General features: G+C 41.3%; 1 protein-coding gene across 5 annotated transcripts in view; it reads right to left on the bottom strand.

Moving 5' to 3' along the window:
* Window positions 1–17,933, bottom strand: part of tet3 (tet methylcytosine dioxygenase 3) — a 43,232-nt gene that overhangs the window by 12,059 nt on the left and 13,240 nt on the right. The window contains exons 1-2 of one of the 5 annotated variants that reach the window (XM_083527299.1): window positions 13,768–13,965; window positions 13,130–13,192 (exon numbers count right to left, since the gene is read on the bottom strand). Coding sequence is in view for 2 of the 5 variants with exons in the window: in XM_083527296.1 (XP_083383422.1) it covers window positions 13,130–13,192 (63 nt within the window). In the remaining 3 variants the exon portion in view is untranslated. Of the gene's footprint in view, window positions 1–957; window positions 4,378–6,478; window positions 6,677–13,129; window positions 13,193–13,767; window positions 13,966–17,933 lie in introns of those variants that run through there. The other 4 variants (XM_083527300.1, XM_083527296.1, XM_083527297.1 and 1 more) reach the window with 4 other exon arrangements.

The following is a 17,933-nucleotide window of genomic DNA, read 5'->3' as shown; positions in this document are numbered from 1 at the left end:
TTTCAGAAAGCTTGGTGAGCAATTTGATTATGAGAATGCAGACTCTACTCACATTATTGCTATATTATTGCTTCTATGACTGGTATCTAAACAGGTTCCCACAGGGGTATATGACCACTGAGGTGCCACTGTATGTGTTTGCAAGTTTGTGTGTGCTTTGTACTTTTTTTTACTTTTATTTTTTCTCTTTCTCTTTTAAGAAAGCGTGGTTTACAGGCCTGAAACCCCACCGGTCACGAGTCTGTGTTGCTTTTGAAACAGCCAAACCACACTTCTCTTACGACAGAGTTTCCCCCCCTCTCTCTTTTCAGCAAAGCAGTAAAAGAGAAAAACCACCAGCAAGTAGGAATAATAAATAGCTCTCGTTAAATGTAGTACTTCTTTCCTTCCCATTTACATCCGTAAGAACGTTCCCTGTGAACACATACACACAAACCTTTGCTTAAAAGCAATGAATTGTGCTTTTGGTGTTGTTCTCAAACCCTCATGATGGTCTGCTGCCAAAACATTAACACACCCAACCAGAACGGGCCGCCCGACTAGTTTGATCTGACACACGTGTTTGCGTAACATCGAGCCCTTTAAATACAACATGCTGAAGACGAGCTCTGGCACAGGGCCATATCATTGAACTCTATGCATACAGTCACACACACACACACACACACACACACACACACACACACACAACTATACGCGTGCGCGCAAACGCAACACTAGATGCCCAGAGAGGATGACAGCACAAAGCAGAAAGGAGACCGGCATGAAGGGAGGGGAGTGCAGGGGGAGCCGTCTGAGAGCAGACAGCTGGACACATATCCACACGGATAAACACACACACGCACACACACGCACACACACACACGGGCGAACACACAACCCCCAGGCTATGGCTATTATAACCACGATATAAGGGCAATGTTTCAGAGAATATAAAAAAGGCAGACGTGTACTTACATCACGCGTGTACGTGTCCCGATCGAGTAGACGCAAAGACAATGGACGTTGGAGTAGACAAAAAAGCTCATGGAACGTAGCTGGTGGTGAATCTTTTCTTCCTTTCTCGTTCTCCCGCTTCCCCTCTGTGTCTCAGTGCGGCATACACGCGCACACGCAAGTGCAGACACGCACACGCACGCACACACCCGTACACACACCTCCCCCACACACACATACACACGCGTGCTTGTTCTCTCAATCTCTCTTCCTCCAGCCACCACCACTGCTGCAATCGCTCTCTCTCTCTTTTCTTTTCCTTCTCACATTATGTCTTTCTGTCCCTCTCGTCCCTTTCTCTATATTCCCTTTTTCTTGTTCACGGTCTGCTTCGTCTTAAACCCCTCCTCTCTCTTTATCGCTCTCTCTCTCTCTCTGTGTTGTTACTCTATCGCTCTGCTCTCCCTCCCTCGCGCTCTCTCTCTCTCTTTCTCTCTCACTCTCTCTCTCTCTCCCTCCTGTTTCTCCTCCCCCCTCCTCTTTTCAGCTTGCGCAGTGCGAGAGAGGCCATTATCTGACTCACACTGGGCACGTACTATGGAATGGAGGAGAGCGTCGTGAACGAGGGGGATGAACGCTAGCAGCCGCCACAGTGGATAGAAAGAGAGAGAGAGAATGAGATGCAGAGATGAACACAGCACAATTTTTTTTTCTTCTTAACATCAGTTTAGGCTTGCTTTCTCCACGAAACAGGACAGGGAAACAAAATAACGAGCCGTGCTTTTGATATTCGAAGTTGGTTTTGCAGGTGATTTGACAAAAATCTCGAACTGCTTAACAACATGGAGGCTACAGCTGTTCATTCTTCACTCAGGCTTTCTCCAAGCCCAGGCAGCTGGCATTCAGCTAAAAATAATACAGAATTATTCTTTACACTCGAATCGTACCCTTCATTCCAGAGAACGTTTTGATGCATACGTTTATTTCCTCTTGCCTTGTATAGAGTGGCTTTCAGCGGTCGCTCTTTCCAATAATACGCTTTGCTCTCATTTCTTAATTCTCTTCGTCTCTGCTTATCATGTCTCCAATCTAGTCTTATAAGAATAAGCCTAATAATGGTGAGGGCATGGCAGAGAAATCGTTTAAAAGTAGTCCATCCGAAGTATGAGGAGATGACAAACCTTTCGTACAGCAGGGTACTTATCGAGTTTGGGAAAGTGAATGGTCACAAAAAAAAAGGTGGAAGAGTCACAAAATAACCCAAGACAGGTCTGGAACTATAAGAGCAAAAACTACACGTAATAAGACGGAGAACACAAAACAACAAAGACCAACAATCTCACTCATTCACAAAATGCATTTGCTGCAGATTTGCGTCTCCTCCAAGAGGGAGAAGAACCCAAAAGATGGCGAGGATGCTGGTGTCCAGAGAAGAGAAGTAAACAGTGTGAGAAATTTGTCTTGTCACTTCAAATTACAATGACCTGCCCATCCTGCCCTCAAAATCATCTTCCCTTCTTAGTGCCGATTCCCCCATCAGAATTAAATCTCTAATTTCTCCACCACGCTAACCGCTTGCCCATAGCTGCTCATCTTTTTCACTGGCTCTTTCATCTCTCTCTTTTTTTTTTTCGTCACATCCCTCCATTGCTAGCTGAGTCTCTCTATAAATCGATGGCTCCGGAGAAGAACCGCTCGGAAGTTGGCGCTCACGGCAATTCACAGGCGATAGTAAATAGCTCGAACTGGATTAGCCCCAAACAACCATCTTTTCTTTCCTAACACAACCTCTCGTTATTTTCATTTTCCTGACGCACTCGTCTTTTTTTTTTTTTTTTTTTTCTTTTTTTTTTGCTTCTCCACAGTTCCGAACCTGACGGATGGAGAGTCTTCGTTCTGCTCACTCTCCAGTCCCGTCCCTCCAATCAGCACGGACGACACTGCCGTGCATTCAGCAGAGACCAAGGCAACTCAAAACATAAGCACACACTCGCACATGGGCGGTTGCCAAAGAGCAGAGGTAGAACTGCTCAGTCACTGGCAGTGGGTAAGTGGGTGAGGAGTGAGAGCACGAGGAAAAAAGAGAGAGAGTAAGCATGACATCACTGTTGCATCATCAGAATTCCTCCACTGCTCCCCCTAAAGCGGGTACGAGTGGGGTAGACAGATGTGTCATACCACACACTACATGAAGGTCTCTACCCCGCCTCATGAACACTTATTCACTCCGCCTAGCAGACTGATGACTTGATCCTTTTCCTTTTAATCTCGCCCTGAGTGACACAGCAGTTTCTTTACACTGCGTACTGAATTGGTTCTGCAACTAAGCCAATGTTGTAGAATCCCCCCCCCCCCCCCCCCCCCAAAAAAAAAAAAAAAAAAACCCAAAAGGATGGAATTTTCACATAGCATTCAAATCATAGATTTTATGTGATAGCTACAGCTACCAGGAACCGCATACCTACAGATAGCTTTGGTGTCATTTATTAACAGGTACATTTAATATTTACTGTCACAAAGGCCAAAAAGTTAATGGATGTTCAGTAGGGTAGATTGCAGTATTCATCATTTTGAAGCTTGTGGCTATAAAGTATAGTGTGTAGGCACTGCCACTTCTCAGAAAGGTTCTCACCCTGTTAAATACAACACATACTGTGAGTCACAATGCTCCAAACAAATGTACTAACCAATGCACACTCCAACAGATACAACCCTGGAGTTCTACTGTAACTATACTGTAATAGGATAAAACTAAGTTCACTTATGTAATACATACCTAATACAATGCAATACTCCAACCCTTTGATCTGAATATCTGATGTGAATCTGGGGGAGGTGGTAGCTTAGTGGTTAAGGCACTGGACTCTGGATCCGAAGGTTGAGTTTAAATCCCAGGCACATTAAATCTCAACTGAATAAATTAGAAAATTAAGTCACTGTATAAAGTTGTCTGCCAAATGTAAATGTAATCCTGCATACACTACTATAAAAGGAAACAACTCAATAGGCATCTGCTTTGCATACTAGCCATAATGCCACACCTGTTATTTTGAAAATGGCACAAGATATCAGGCCCTGTGGCAATACAATTATTAAACATTTTAAAAAATTTTCCTTTACATTCGCACATTAGGGGAAAACAGCCTTGAATGCTAATGGCTCTATACAATGACCTTGAGAAGGTTATTTTTTTAAAGAACAGGTTCTCCCAGTTCTGTCAGGATTTGAACACAACTTCTAACAAAAATGCTTGCTCTTATTTTTGATGATCCCAAATAACAAACTATATTGTAATAGTATTTATTTTGCATTTCAAAATCAGCCATTTTATTATGAGATCAGGCTTTATTAGATCCGGTTCGGAATAAAAGCTTGGGTTGATTTTCCATCAAGCATGCTAGCAACAGCTACACAGTGATCAGGCTTGCTGAGCCTGTTAAACAAGACGATAAATCTGTAGGTATGTCAATGGTGATAGTCTAATAAAATCAAAGGAAATAACGAATGAGTTTCAATTTATATATATATATATATATATATATATATATATATATATATATATATATATATATATATATATAAAGTGAATTCAGTGTTACAAAGAAGCCAGGTAGTTTATATTTCCCTGTTATGCAGTATGGCAGCTGTTTTGGATTTTTCTAAACTGAAGTTCAGTTCAACGAAATGTACCGAAACAACTGGAAACGCTAGACAATATAAAACACAAAACATTGCCCTAGAGTCTATGGAACAAAATGTGCTCTGTGTCAACAGGACATAAAATCCTGTTACTTCCTCGAAAAATGAAAAAAGAAAACTAACCCTATACGTGATGTTTCCATTTTCTCTGAAAAGAAAACGGCAGTAGCAGTTGATAGATTAGAAGAACTCCCTGCTAAACAATGCATGGGTAGTTTGCCTACGTAAAATACAATATTTAAATTAAACCCGAATAATTGAAATGTCAGCTCAATTTCTAAACAACCTAAAAAACATCTTAAGACACCAGTCAGCTCGCCGCCAAGTCACAAGGCCACCGCTATGTTACATCATAAAGGATGTGAAACTGAGCCTTTACACTTGTATGTATACACACACTGATCATTCTTGCATGTTTATAAACTTTACAGAATCCCCCAGGTCTTTGTAAAGCAAGCGATTCATTATAAGTAATACGACAAGCAAAAACAAACATTAGATTATTATATCAGCTCTCCTAAATGACAACTACCACATAATCCTCCATTAAGACCTCTTAGGATCTGTCTGCTTTGTTTGCCGATTTAACCACACTACCCATTACTTATTATTACTGGTGTAACAATTGTGTGCATATACAGGTATGCACTGATCAGGTATAACATTATGACCACCTGCCTAATATTGTGTTGCTCCCCTTTTGCTGCTAAAACACTCGTGATCCATTGATCATCAACAGCATGAACTTCTTCAGCAGTTTGAGTTACAGGAGCTCGTCTGTTGGATCGGGAGCACACAGACCAGCCTTCGCTCTCCACTGGCATCAGTGAGCCTCGTCCCCCACGACTCTGTCGCCGGTTCACCACCGTTCCTTCCTTGGAGCACTTTTGATAGATTCTGACCACTGCAGACCAGGAACATCCCACCCCGATCGTCTAGACGTCACAATTTGTCAAACTCGATCAAATCCTTATGCTCGCCCATTTTTCCTGCTTCTAACATCAACTTTGAGGACAAGATGTTCACCTGCTGCCTAATAAACAAATCCACACACTAACAGGTGCCATGATGAAGAGATCATCAGTGTTCTTCACTTCACCATTCAGAATGTTATACCCGATCAGTGTATCCGAACACTTTAAGTTCATCCAAGTTTAAATGCAATTGTTAAAAGCCTTTTTGGTGTACAAAGAATATTATATAAAAATATATGACTGCTAAAGAAGGACGTAAGAATGCGTATAACAATGTTACATGGTTTAAGAAGCTAAATTAACATCTTTATCCCAATCTTGACACTCAAGCAGTACTAAATACTTGGACTGTTCAGAGCTGTAAAACTACTAAATTATACAAAATAATAAAAACATTTTGTTGCTTTCCCTACTCTCACTGGTTTGGCTTTGACATAGACTGAATGTTCAGTGTTGATAAAAGTGAAACATATTGTAAATTCAAGCGAAATGTTCAGAGGAAACATCAGCCAACAATACTTACATGAAGCAGTCAGGACATTTAAGGCTTATCAGTGACCCTGATTGTGCTGATTAACAAGTGTTAAATACTATACATGGGAATGTCATGTACACCCTTCCTTTCTTTACCACTGAGACCTAGATGAAGATCAGTCCACATTTTTCTCATGTTTTCTATTTGTCCATAATCCTTCTCATTTTTCTTTACTTTCCTGTTTCTTTCTCCCACATCAACACAGTCACGATTAATCATATAAAGGTATTCACGTCTGATACTCATTATCCTTTTACTTTTTTTAAAGAAAACCCACTAAATATGCTAACAATAGATGCAGTACAGGTTTGTGTAAGATCTGAAAGTGACTGACCTTGAGTAGAAGCATTGTAAAGTTGCCCAGTCAGATCTCTGAAGCACGTTGACTGAACACTAGCTTAAAAATGATCTGTCTTTCTTTTTCAGTTAAACAGTCATGCCTGAGTCATCAACCTCTCTCATCTCTCCATCTCTCCCACACACACACACACACACATACACAGTAAACACTGACATCCACCCCCAGGCAAACCTACACTCATACAAAGAAAATCTCTCTCTCTCTCTTTCTCTCTCTCACACACACAAATATCTCATATAACATCACATTGATGGCATACAGATCGTGTATTATTTAGTAAATATCATTCCATGACAGAAAATCTTCTGTGCCCTTTGTTATAGATGTTTGAAATAAGTTCCTCTGTATATTTAATTTAAAACGGTAGAACTAGACTTTCTAGTTCTCCTTTTTATCCATCACTACACACTTCAACAATGATAAACTGTAATAAATGGTAATTTGGTGCCACCCAGATAAGTGTGGGTTCCCTCTTGTGTCTGGTTCCTTAGTTCCTTGCCACAGTCGCCACTGATTCGCTTATTGGGGACAATTTTTCAATTATAAAAAAAGTTATACATTCTTTATTACCGCTTTATCTCCATTAAGCTGCTTTGAGACAATGTCCATTGTTAAAAGAGCTCTAGAAATAAAAATGAATTGAATTTTAAAATTTAATGTTCCATAAAATGGTTAGCATCCTGTGTTTGCTTGCTGAGGATGGTGGGAGCTCAGTGGTTAAGGCTCTGAGTTACTGATCCGAAGGTCAGGAGGTCCAAGCCCCAGTATCATCAAAGCTGCCACTCCTGTGGCCCCTGAGCAAGGCCCTTAACCCTGAGTGCTCCCTGCACCCTGACCCCATCTTTCTAACATTGCTGAGATATGCGATAAGAAAGAATCGCACTGTGCAGTGAAAGTACACGTGACAAGCATAAAACAACTTCTTTTTATACATTTCTTAAAGCTAGAAAGCTGACACAATGGGCTCACAACTCGCAATATGTAAACATCAGAATCATTCATGTTTTCAATAACGTCACGAGATACCCTTTACATCTAGGCGGGCCAAGAAATCAAGCCTTGGCATCGTTTGGTTTTAGAGCTCCAGTTTCTTTTCTTTTTTTTAATCCCGTTATGTGAGAACAAATCAAGTTGACTTAAACCTCAAATGCATTTAAAAAGAATTTTAGGAGTGGAAAGTTCTATAAGTGATGCATGATGGTGCACTGGGTATCATTTTAGCCTCAAAGCTTCAGGGTCTTGACTTTAATCCTCTCCTCGTGTTGCTGTCTGGTGTTTCCCGGTGTTCGCATGGCTTTAACTCTCCAAAACACATCCAGTTTGGCGCATTGGCTATGTTTGACACTCCGTGATGGAATAGCCTTTGTATCTGGGGTCATTTCTCCTGACTTGTCTTGTTACCAGGGTTCCTTAGTATCAACTGCTTTCCTGAATAAAGTGGTTGTTGAAAATTAATGAATAGATATTCTATTAGATATTCCATTCTTCTGATATTAAAAGAGTACTTTAGACGCCCCTCTGTTGGGAATAGTTAAAGGTTCCATGTAGAACCATGCAACAGATCTGTCCAACACTTTAAGAAAGCTAGAGATCGTATCTATTTATAAGGTAATTATGAGGAGATATTTAATCTGGTATAACAAATTATTTTGACAAAAAATAATAATTTAGAAAAGTATTACAGCAGGTGATTAAAGTTAGACCTCGTTAATGGTTAAATCCAACCGCATGCGAATGAAAGGCTCCTGGCCAGAGACACAAAAGATTAGCCAGTGAGGTTATTAGCCATGAAAGAATCTTTTCCTCTTTTTTTTTCACACCACCCATTTTCTAATGTAAACTATAACCTCTTTCAATCCTCTGTCTTCTCTTTGTCCTTCACTCTCTCCATTTTAATCACCTTGTCTCAGTGATTGTGTTTTTTTCCGCTCTATCTCTACATCATGTTTTTGTTTTTACCTTCTTCACCACATCTATGACCTGGTGCATTTGTCTGTGTGTTGCCTTTCTGCCTTGTCTGACACTCGGCACGTGTAAGTCGGCACGCAGTGCTCAGCTCACCAGCCCTCCTTCCCACTACACACACACACACACACACACACACACACACACACATCCCTACCACTCATAGAGAGAAAGAGGAAAAGATGGGGATGGGGGAAGGGTGGAGCCATTCTCATCTCTCACTAAGGCAGCAGGACAGAAGGGGGAACCTGCAAAGAATAAAAGAGAGTGCTCTTTGTACAAAGAGCAAAAAAAAAAAAAAAAAAACAGGAAATTTGAGGAGAGGGGACGCACGAGGAGGAACCAAGAGAATAAAACAGCGAAAGAAGAACCTTGAAAGAACAATAATGCCGGGACAGATATGAGAAGAGCGCACGGAAAGAACTAAACACGAAGCAGTAATGGTTGATGGTACTGATGTGGCATGTAAACGAATCATGGCTGTTGGGTGATGTAAATCTGAAGCCATGAGGGAATTTGCAAAGCAAAAACGCAAAGAAAAAAAAAAAACACGACACACAGCATCAGAGAAAATGGCTTCAAAGTCATTGTAATCCGACTATTGTAATATTCCTAAAAAATAAAAACGAGGGTGAAAGAGAAAGAAAATGATCTCGTTCCAGCTCTGAATGGTGGCGTGTTGCCAGGGGTTTCTTTCTTTCCTCCTCACAGGAGTCAGGCTAAGATTAGCTCCCCATATGTTCGAGGCAGACGTAGCCGCATTTAAAGGGCCAGAAACTCTTTATGGATCCCGTTGCAGTGTGGACTGCAGTATTGCGTGTGCTATGAGTGCTGCTTGTACTGCGCTACATCACGTCACAACAGCCCAAACCCTCCAATCGCAATGGCGATAGAAGCGCCGTAGGATAATAATAATGATGATGTTGATAATTTAAAACCTGAGGCAATCACTAAAGCAAGATGTACGCAATACTGTTTTCGTCGTCAAGCATTCCAACGTCTGCAGCGTATGGAAAGTGCGGTAATAATTCCACCAACTCTTTGTTACACATCAACTAAACCCAAAGATCTTCCTCGTGCAGACAATTTGTGACCCCTTTCCTCCAGCATAATGTAATTTAGCTGCCCCGCCATTATAGAAGTGAGGCCACAGTTCTCAGTGAGCATTCACAAAACTGCTAAATTTTAATGACACATTCATCTAGAAATAGTAAAGCAGGGGGGTGTGTGAGCTTACAAAAGAGATACTGATAAATATAAACAGATTAGGAATAGACAAAGTGACAGAGGCCTTGACCACAACAGCATGTGTACATTTTAAAATGTCGATTTTGTGCCTGTCTCAATGTTGTTCACACACGATTGTTTGATAACATGAATAAACCTCATTTTCTTATACGAAGCAGACAAACAAAAAAATACAAATAACAGCACACCAACAGGGCACTGCACCGCCATCTTTAAATTGTAACACAACAATTGTGTATTATTGTTTTTGCAAAGCTACTGTTTGATTTTAGTGTGGACTTTTCAATTCCATTTTATAATCATGAATATACATAAATTTTTCCTAATGTGCCTGCCAGTGGCGACAAAATTCGTAAGACTCCATGAGTGAGAAACCTCGAAATCTGAAAGGGAATCTTGAGTGACACTTTACATTTATTACTGTTGTTAAGGTTATCAGCTGTTCACTGAAACACCTGAGTGTAAAAATGGTAGCACTTAGCATCCCTACACCTGTAGCATGTTTATATTAATTACAATCCAAGTCCATCTTCATGGTTCTTAAGTTTAACTATGGCTAGGGGGGCCGGCAAGAAGAACAAAAAATGGAGGTAATATGTGTCAAATATATTCTGACACTGACATGTGTAATGAGACCAGAAGGCTTGCACAAGCACAAAGGTGTGCACACAGACCCGTACAACATTTACACAAAGTGAAAACAGGAAAGGGGGGGCCCCCGAAAAAAAAAAAAAATGCCACTTCTAAGAATTTGAAGAAAAGTGAGACAGTAGTGATAGCAGAAGACAGACAGTGTTGGAGATAAAAGATGATACACACTGGTATAAGATCCATGTTCAGTCACTGAGAACGATTATTCAGCCAGAAATAAACCATTCTCTCACATATGATTTAATTCCTTACATATTACGCAATGGCAGAGAATAACCTCAAACCGTGTGCTTTCTCTACGAATACCCGAGGTAGAAAACATACCTCAGATCATAAAACGCCAGACAATAAGACCCTAAAAAGGCATCCGGACTCTTTAACTACAAAAAACCGACAACTTCCTGTGCGTTCCTTTACCTTTAAACAATCTTTTACACACACACGCTGAAAATTTCCCCTACTTTCTACACACACGCGCTGCTGTGTCACATGACTGTAGCCTCAAAGGCGGTCTTGTGCTATAATTGTAGCCGTGATGTCATGCACCACTCACTGTTGCCACAGAAACTAGGTCAGTGTTAACCCTTTCCCATAATGCCGCGGGGATTCCGCTCCATGCAAAGGAGAGAAGAGAAAAGAAAAAAAAAAAAACATTACGAACCACTTTCCACTGGTCATTTTCATGTGGTCGACTAGCTTTCAGTCTAATGAAAAATACACAGCGTTTATCGTAGTCGCTAATTCTCACAATCCAAGAGAGCGCTTTCGTGACGATATGAGCCGAAACACCTTCTCGTAAAAGCCGGGAGGGGAGGGGAGGGGGTGTTCATCTTGTATCATACTTTTTTTTTTGTTTATATTTATGAACCGCTGACTGAGAGGGGAAAAAAAACCACGCAAACAATCCGTGACTAAAAGTCAAAATCGCTGAGCATCAACACTAAATCCGTCCTTCACGCTTCTCAGTAGCTCTGTATTCTTTTTAGAAATATGTACTTGTTTTATGTTATAATGGAAACTCAGATTCACAGAAGTCTATCTGGTTCTCAAGTCATTTCAGATCAAAAGCAACATAATGACCTTCAGTCATCTGTAAGGTGTCAGATTCTTACAGATTTCTCATAGAGGACAAAGACAGATATATAACTGTCACCCTTCAATTCCCTCCAAGAGAAAAATCTCTTGAACAAAAGAAAATATCCATAAGTTCTATAGAAAAACAATAGCAAAAATCTCAAACAATACCCAGTTCTTAATTTCCCCAAAGTCTCTTTCATTCTGAATGTGTAAATAAGTGCACTATTAAAGGCTTCTAGAGGATATACCTTACAAAGCCTCTAAAAAAAAATAGCCTTGAACAGTATTTATATCTGCAGGATTTCAATATTTCAAGATCCTTCCTCAGTTCTCAGCCTTTTAAAAATGATATCTGGGCTCCTTTGTTCAGCATTTCCTATAAAAATCAATGAGAGAGAGCACACAGCTTAATCATAAGCCACAAACACGTTTCCTCGACACAGGGAAACCGGAGGCTTGCGTACATACGTGTGTTGATTTTGTGTGTGTGAGTGTGTAGTTTAATTGTTATCTATTCAGTCGTATAAGCCATTAATATAACCGAGCCTGTACACTAACATTCAGAGGTCAGCTGGAGGAGGGAACCTATACAACATTAAACATTAACAAGGTCGGTTAGTCTGGAACCCGAGTCAGATTTGAACCCGGTGATCTTCAAGTTAACAGTCATGAAAATGATTTGTGAACGAGTCACGTTCTGTCACATGAACAGATACCCTTATAAACCTGTAGTCCTGAGAAATGAACAGCGAGAATAAGTTTTATAACATCTGTAATATACATAATATTTCACAAATTGGCCAATGCCTGGTCAAAAAGAGACAGCAACGGGATTTAAAGATGAAAACGCCGCCGTCTGAGCTTTGGAGGCCAGGAATAGCCATGCTACAGGTTACTCGAGTTCATAAACAATCTACCACGTGCTTAGAACTGCGCGTGCGCATGCATCCACACTCCCGTTACCTCAAACGACTGGGAAACTTCGGTGACCCCGCCTTCCTCTCAATTTGCTAGAGAGAGAGAGAGATATAAAAGGAAAGAAAGGGAGAGAGAAAAATTGAAAGAGGAATACAGTGAGGCCTTCTCCTATTCTCTCTTGGCCAGGGTACACTCACGCCTCTTTTTCGCCTTTCCTCTTTTTCCCTCGCTCACTCGTCCTCCAATAGGCACAGAGCGCGGGGCTCTTTAAACCCAGGCCTACTAGAGCCCAATCAAAACAGCACCGGCGCTTCATCTCCGACACCATGCCAACACGAGCGGGCATTCAGCTCCAGTGAGAGATCTCAATCCTAGAGATCATTCAGCTTTTTGACATTAAGCCCACAAAAAAAAGCTGAGACACGTGCAGCACTTGCGGTTCACAGGTGTCTGTCTACAGCTGTTCGGCAGCCAAAAAAAAAAAAAAAAAAACCCTCAACAGAGTTGTAGTCTGATTTATCTTGTTTGTAATCTGGTGTACGAGTAGATTTATTCATTGCTACAGACTCAATGCACTTTTGTACGTCACTCTGGACACGGGCGTCTGCTAAATGGCGCAAATGTAAATATAAATATAAACCACACAGCGTTCAAAAACATGTGCCGACGCCCACAAAGACGCCAAAACCGGCTGTGGCCTTGGGGAAAAAATAATAGATATTATATATAACGAGATAGTGAAGTTTACAAGCATGTCACGCTCACCTCTGCGGCCAGGTTGGGGGTGAAGGTGTGCACTCTTATAGCGGTGTCAAATTGGTCCACCTTCTAATCCGGCCCGTGAGCGAGGAACAGAGGAAGGAAAAAAAGAGGCAGATTAACAATCATTGATAACGATAACAGACAAGCAGACACTCAGCTCTTTGTGCATTCTAAATAAAGCTCCCTTTTTTAAAAGAGAGAAAAAAATTAAAACATGTGAATCATCATTTGACCTCCGAGAAGCACAGCTGCCGTGATGTGACTCAGAAAGAACTTTCTGATAATTATGAGCTTTCCACTCAGCTTTGTATCTCCTTCAGATCAATGCACATGAAAGTCACTCATTGTTTTTTTGGTTTTTTTGGTTTTTCTGGTTAATATAGTTTTGTAAACTTGTATACATATGAATGTGTGTGTGTGTGTGTGTGTGTGTGTATATATGTATTAATATATAGTATGTATATTAATTATTAATTTCACATCCAACAATATGATGAACAATTGTTTTTAACCCTCAACACACACCATCTGGTTCTTCTCCTGTTCAGTCTTTGCTCAACCACCCCCATCCACCCCACCCCCCACCTCTTCACCCCACACCACATACACATGTACAACTGGGCAGTGTCACAAATATTTACCCACTCAGTCCCGCTGCTGCTTTCTTCTCACCACCAGCTAGTTGTATCCCCATCAAAAGCCTCCTCTCAGCTATCGCTCAGTCTGTCTTCCTGCTCCAATCACTCACTCATTCACTCCTTCTCACTCGCTCTTTCTCTCTTTCTTTCTGTCCATTCAGGAAGCCATCTTGTGCTTCTTTTTTTTTTATATATATATATATATATATATATATATATATATATATATATATATATATATATATATATATAAATTTTCTGATCCTGTCCTTGTTCGTGCTCACTCCTTCCTTCTCTCTCCTACCCTCGTTCTTTCTCTCTCGCTCACTTCCTCCCTTTTGCGGGTCGAGCGCATACACACGGGGGGGGGTTTATTTAAAGCCCATGCGATCACTATCGGGACTGCACTCCACACACACACACACACACACACACATGCTCGCACGCACACACACACACACTCGCACGCAAAGGCAAAGCAATACACAGATATACACACAACGTCCTCCCACTCTCTCTCTCTCTCTCTCTCTCTCTCTCTCTCTCTCTCTTTCTCTCTCTATCTCTTTCTTTAGCTAACTGATGTGAATGTCCCCCCTTCCCACCTACACACACACACACACACACACACACACGAGCGCACTCATACGCTTGACTACGTCACGCACGAATGAGTCGAGCCACCAATCGGAGCCCAGGCAACTCTGCTGCTAGGGTGAACCAGAGACATGGAGGAGGGAAAGAGGGCGAGAGACACATAGAGAGAAAGAGAAATAGAATAAGAGAGAGAAAGAAGGATGGACAAGAGGGAAGGGGGTTGGGTGAACAGAAAGGAGGGGGGGGAACGTGCTCTGCACAATGTGTGTGTGTGTGTGTATGTGCGTGTGCACACTGTGCGGCTGTGAGCCTATGCTGGGGGATGGGACTGACTCTCTCTCTCTCTCTCTCTCTCTCTCTCTCTCTCTCTCTCTCTCTCTCTCTCTCTCCCTCTCTCTCTCTCTCTCTCAGGCTGTCAATTATCTCTGGCTTGCCTGTCCTAAACAATGCCTCTGGTATGTGCTATCACCAGCGACCATCTGTGTCTCGGCGGTTTGCAACAGCCGGACTGGACTGCACTGAGCTCTGGTGCATTGAGGCACACACACACACACACACACACACACGCATTTGGCCTGAAATCGAGGATAACTAGTGGGAAAAAAAACAGCGCAATAAAGCTGACATACTTTATTACACCAAAGCGTGTACAAAAAACACTTGGATCCGGAGATAAAACACATCACTGAGTCATTCAACATTTGGAAATACAACCACACATATTCGTTATTTTGTTTAATCATCTACTAAACCGGCTTGTCACGTGACCTCAAGCCACGTGTTTGGGTACAAATCCAGGGCAAGGTTTGCTCAGCCTCGTAGTAATAAACATTAATTATATAACACGGAAAAAACAAACAAACATCGAGGTACGAGTTTCCGAACAACTGTGTTTTTTTGGGTTTTTTTTTCCTGGATCCCAAATCTCACAAGCGGATGGAAAAAACAGCATATCGAACCTCGGGGTCCAAAAATAACGGAGCGGCTTAACGTTTTCTACACAGCGGAGGAGCGACAGAACGGCATGCAAAAAACAGACGCTCATCCGCGCTTAGGACCAAAATGAAGTAGAAAAGAAAGCGAGGGTGAAAACCAACAAGAGGAGATAAAAAGTCACAAAGACACAGGAAAAAAGAAATAGAAAGAGAGATACACAAACAAAGAGAGAGAGAGCGAGAGGTGCAGAAGATGGTGCACTATGAGTAGGCAGCATTGAAGGAAGGGAAAAAAAAAAAAAAAAAGCGGTTCGGTGACGCAGCAGTTGTTACGCAGCGTGGGAACTCCAGAAACGTCATACGAGTCAGCGCGTGTGTGTGTGTCTGTGTGTGTGTTTGTGTGCACGTGGTCGAGCTTGCAGGAACCACAAGGTGTTGGGAGGTTGCGCTGTAGAGCACCGAAACTATTTTCTCGCTTTCGTGCTTTGTCCGGTGCTATAAAATAAAACCCGTCATTTAATGTTAACCTCGACGCGTGCTCGTGTGGAGAAGAAGAAGAGAAGAGAGAAAAAACTAACTCTGGGTTTCTCTCAAACCCAAACCAGAGATCCTCCTGGCAAAGAAGTGGACGGACAAACTGACGAAAAGCCGGCAAAGACTTTAAGTCACAAACACTGAGTCAAAGTGAGGATGAAGAAGCTGCATAGGAGCATGCGACAAGAATACATGTTTGGGTCTTCAAAAGAAAAACATTTAAAAAAGGTGTAATTGTTCTTCGAAAAAGAAGACTGAAAGAGATGGACAATTTCAGTCAAATTTAATTTATATTAATACGGAATTAATTCATATCAAAGACAAGACTTTTAAAAGGACACGAGTACATAATGTTCAAAAGGACAGGAAGGAAGTTCTCGGTTGAAAGAAACATCAAAGGACAGGATTCTTCATAGGACAAACGGGAAAAAAGGCACTTTTAAAGAGATGAACAGGACAGGAGTCCGCACAGGACGGATCACCGTCTATAAAATACCCACAGGCGACTAAAACTATTATTTATTTATATATGTGTAAAACGAGATCTACAAGAGAAAAACCTGAATCTAGAGATAAAAAGGAGTGTTGATATGAACAGTTGTTTATTTATAACAGCTTATTTATAAAACCTGAATTCCTGCTGTTACACTTTGTATGAGAATAGATGCACTGCACTGTCACTTTAATTACCCTGTCTGCCAGTGTACACAAAACACACACACACACACACACACACACACACACACACACAGAATCTGTTTCATCTTATATACTGTATATATCTTTTTATTTGTAATGTACATTACTTTCAGCTCTCTTTGCTGCTGTAATACATGAATTTCCTTCTATCTATCTATCTATCTATCTATCTATCTATCTATCTATCTATCTATCTATCTATCTATCTATCTATCCATCCATCCATCCATCCATCCATCCATCCATCCATCCATCCATCCATCCATCCATCCATCCACTATATAACTCATTGTTCCCTTATTTTATTTTTTTTAACCTTTTTATGTTTTTGCTGCTTCTTGTCCAGGTCACTTCAATGAGTTTTATCCTCAGAAATAAAGCTCACTAAATAATAAATTAGCTAACAAACTATCATAAGATGCCGAGGGTGTTTCTGCTGTGGGATTGTAATGAAGAGTTCTCTCTGACATACAAACACGAGTGAATAATTTTACCTGCAGTATGTTAGAGTTTTATTCCCCTGCCAATTTTGTCAGATCAGTTTCCCCGTTATTAGATCTGTTTAAGTCTGGTATCGGTTACAGTTGCAAAACTACACCAAAAAAATCCCATAATCCAATCGCATTACCTTTACAAAATCGACGCTGTCCCACGCAGGACTCACACATACACACTTACAAAAAAGGAGACAATTCTAAATGGATGATGTGTTGGTACTAACTCCGCCCTCTTACTACGCTTGTGACGCTTGCATGAAAATACCGAATTGCAGCATCACAGTCAACACGAGGACACCTGGTGTCACTCTCTTCTGACAGGATCGAACAAGCAAATCAGAAAACCTCCATTAGGCAGCCTGAATACAGTAATCACACACACACACACACACACACACACACACACACACACACACACACACACTTGGTCAACACACTGTTTCACACGATCCCTACAGAAGGATCATTAAGGCTGCATCACTAAAGACTTGTGAGAATTTGCACCTGCATATGTGTGGACTGCTCTAATAACAGCAGAATTAACGATCCTAATTAACCCTCTCCGCCTCCCACTATTCCAACAATAGTCTGACTAAAGCCTCCAAATCCACACACCTATTCAGAGTCTCTCTCTCTCTCTCTCTCTCTCTCTCTCTCTCTCTCTCTCTCTCAAGACTTTCTCTCCCACACAGACAAAACAGATGTCCTATACACAGTCATGCTTATTCACTGTTGCACTGCCCCCCAACACACACAAACCCAGACAGCTATAGACCCCCATACCTTATAAAGTAACAATTGGAAACAGCACTTGACTTGTGAACAGTAGCCAGAAAGTGTGTGTGTGTGTGTGTGTGTGTGTGTGTGTGTGTGTGTGTGTGTGTGTGTGTGTGTGTGTGTGAATTTC

Source organism: Silurus aristotelis, assembly GCF_946808225.1.
Source record: "Silurus aristotelis genome assembly, chromosome: 23".
NCBI classification, from domain to species: domain Eukaryota; kingdom Metazoa; phylum Chordata; class Actinopteri; order Siluriformes; family Siluridae; genus Silurus; species Silurus aristotelis.
Note: the sequence above shows the minus strand (reverse complement) of the source record. Positions and strands in the feature narration are given on the sequence as shown.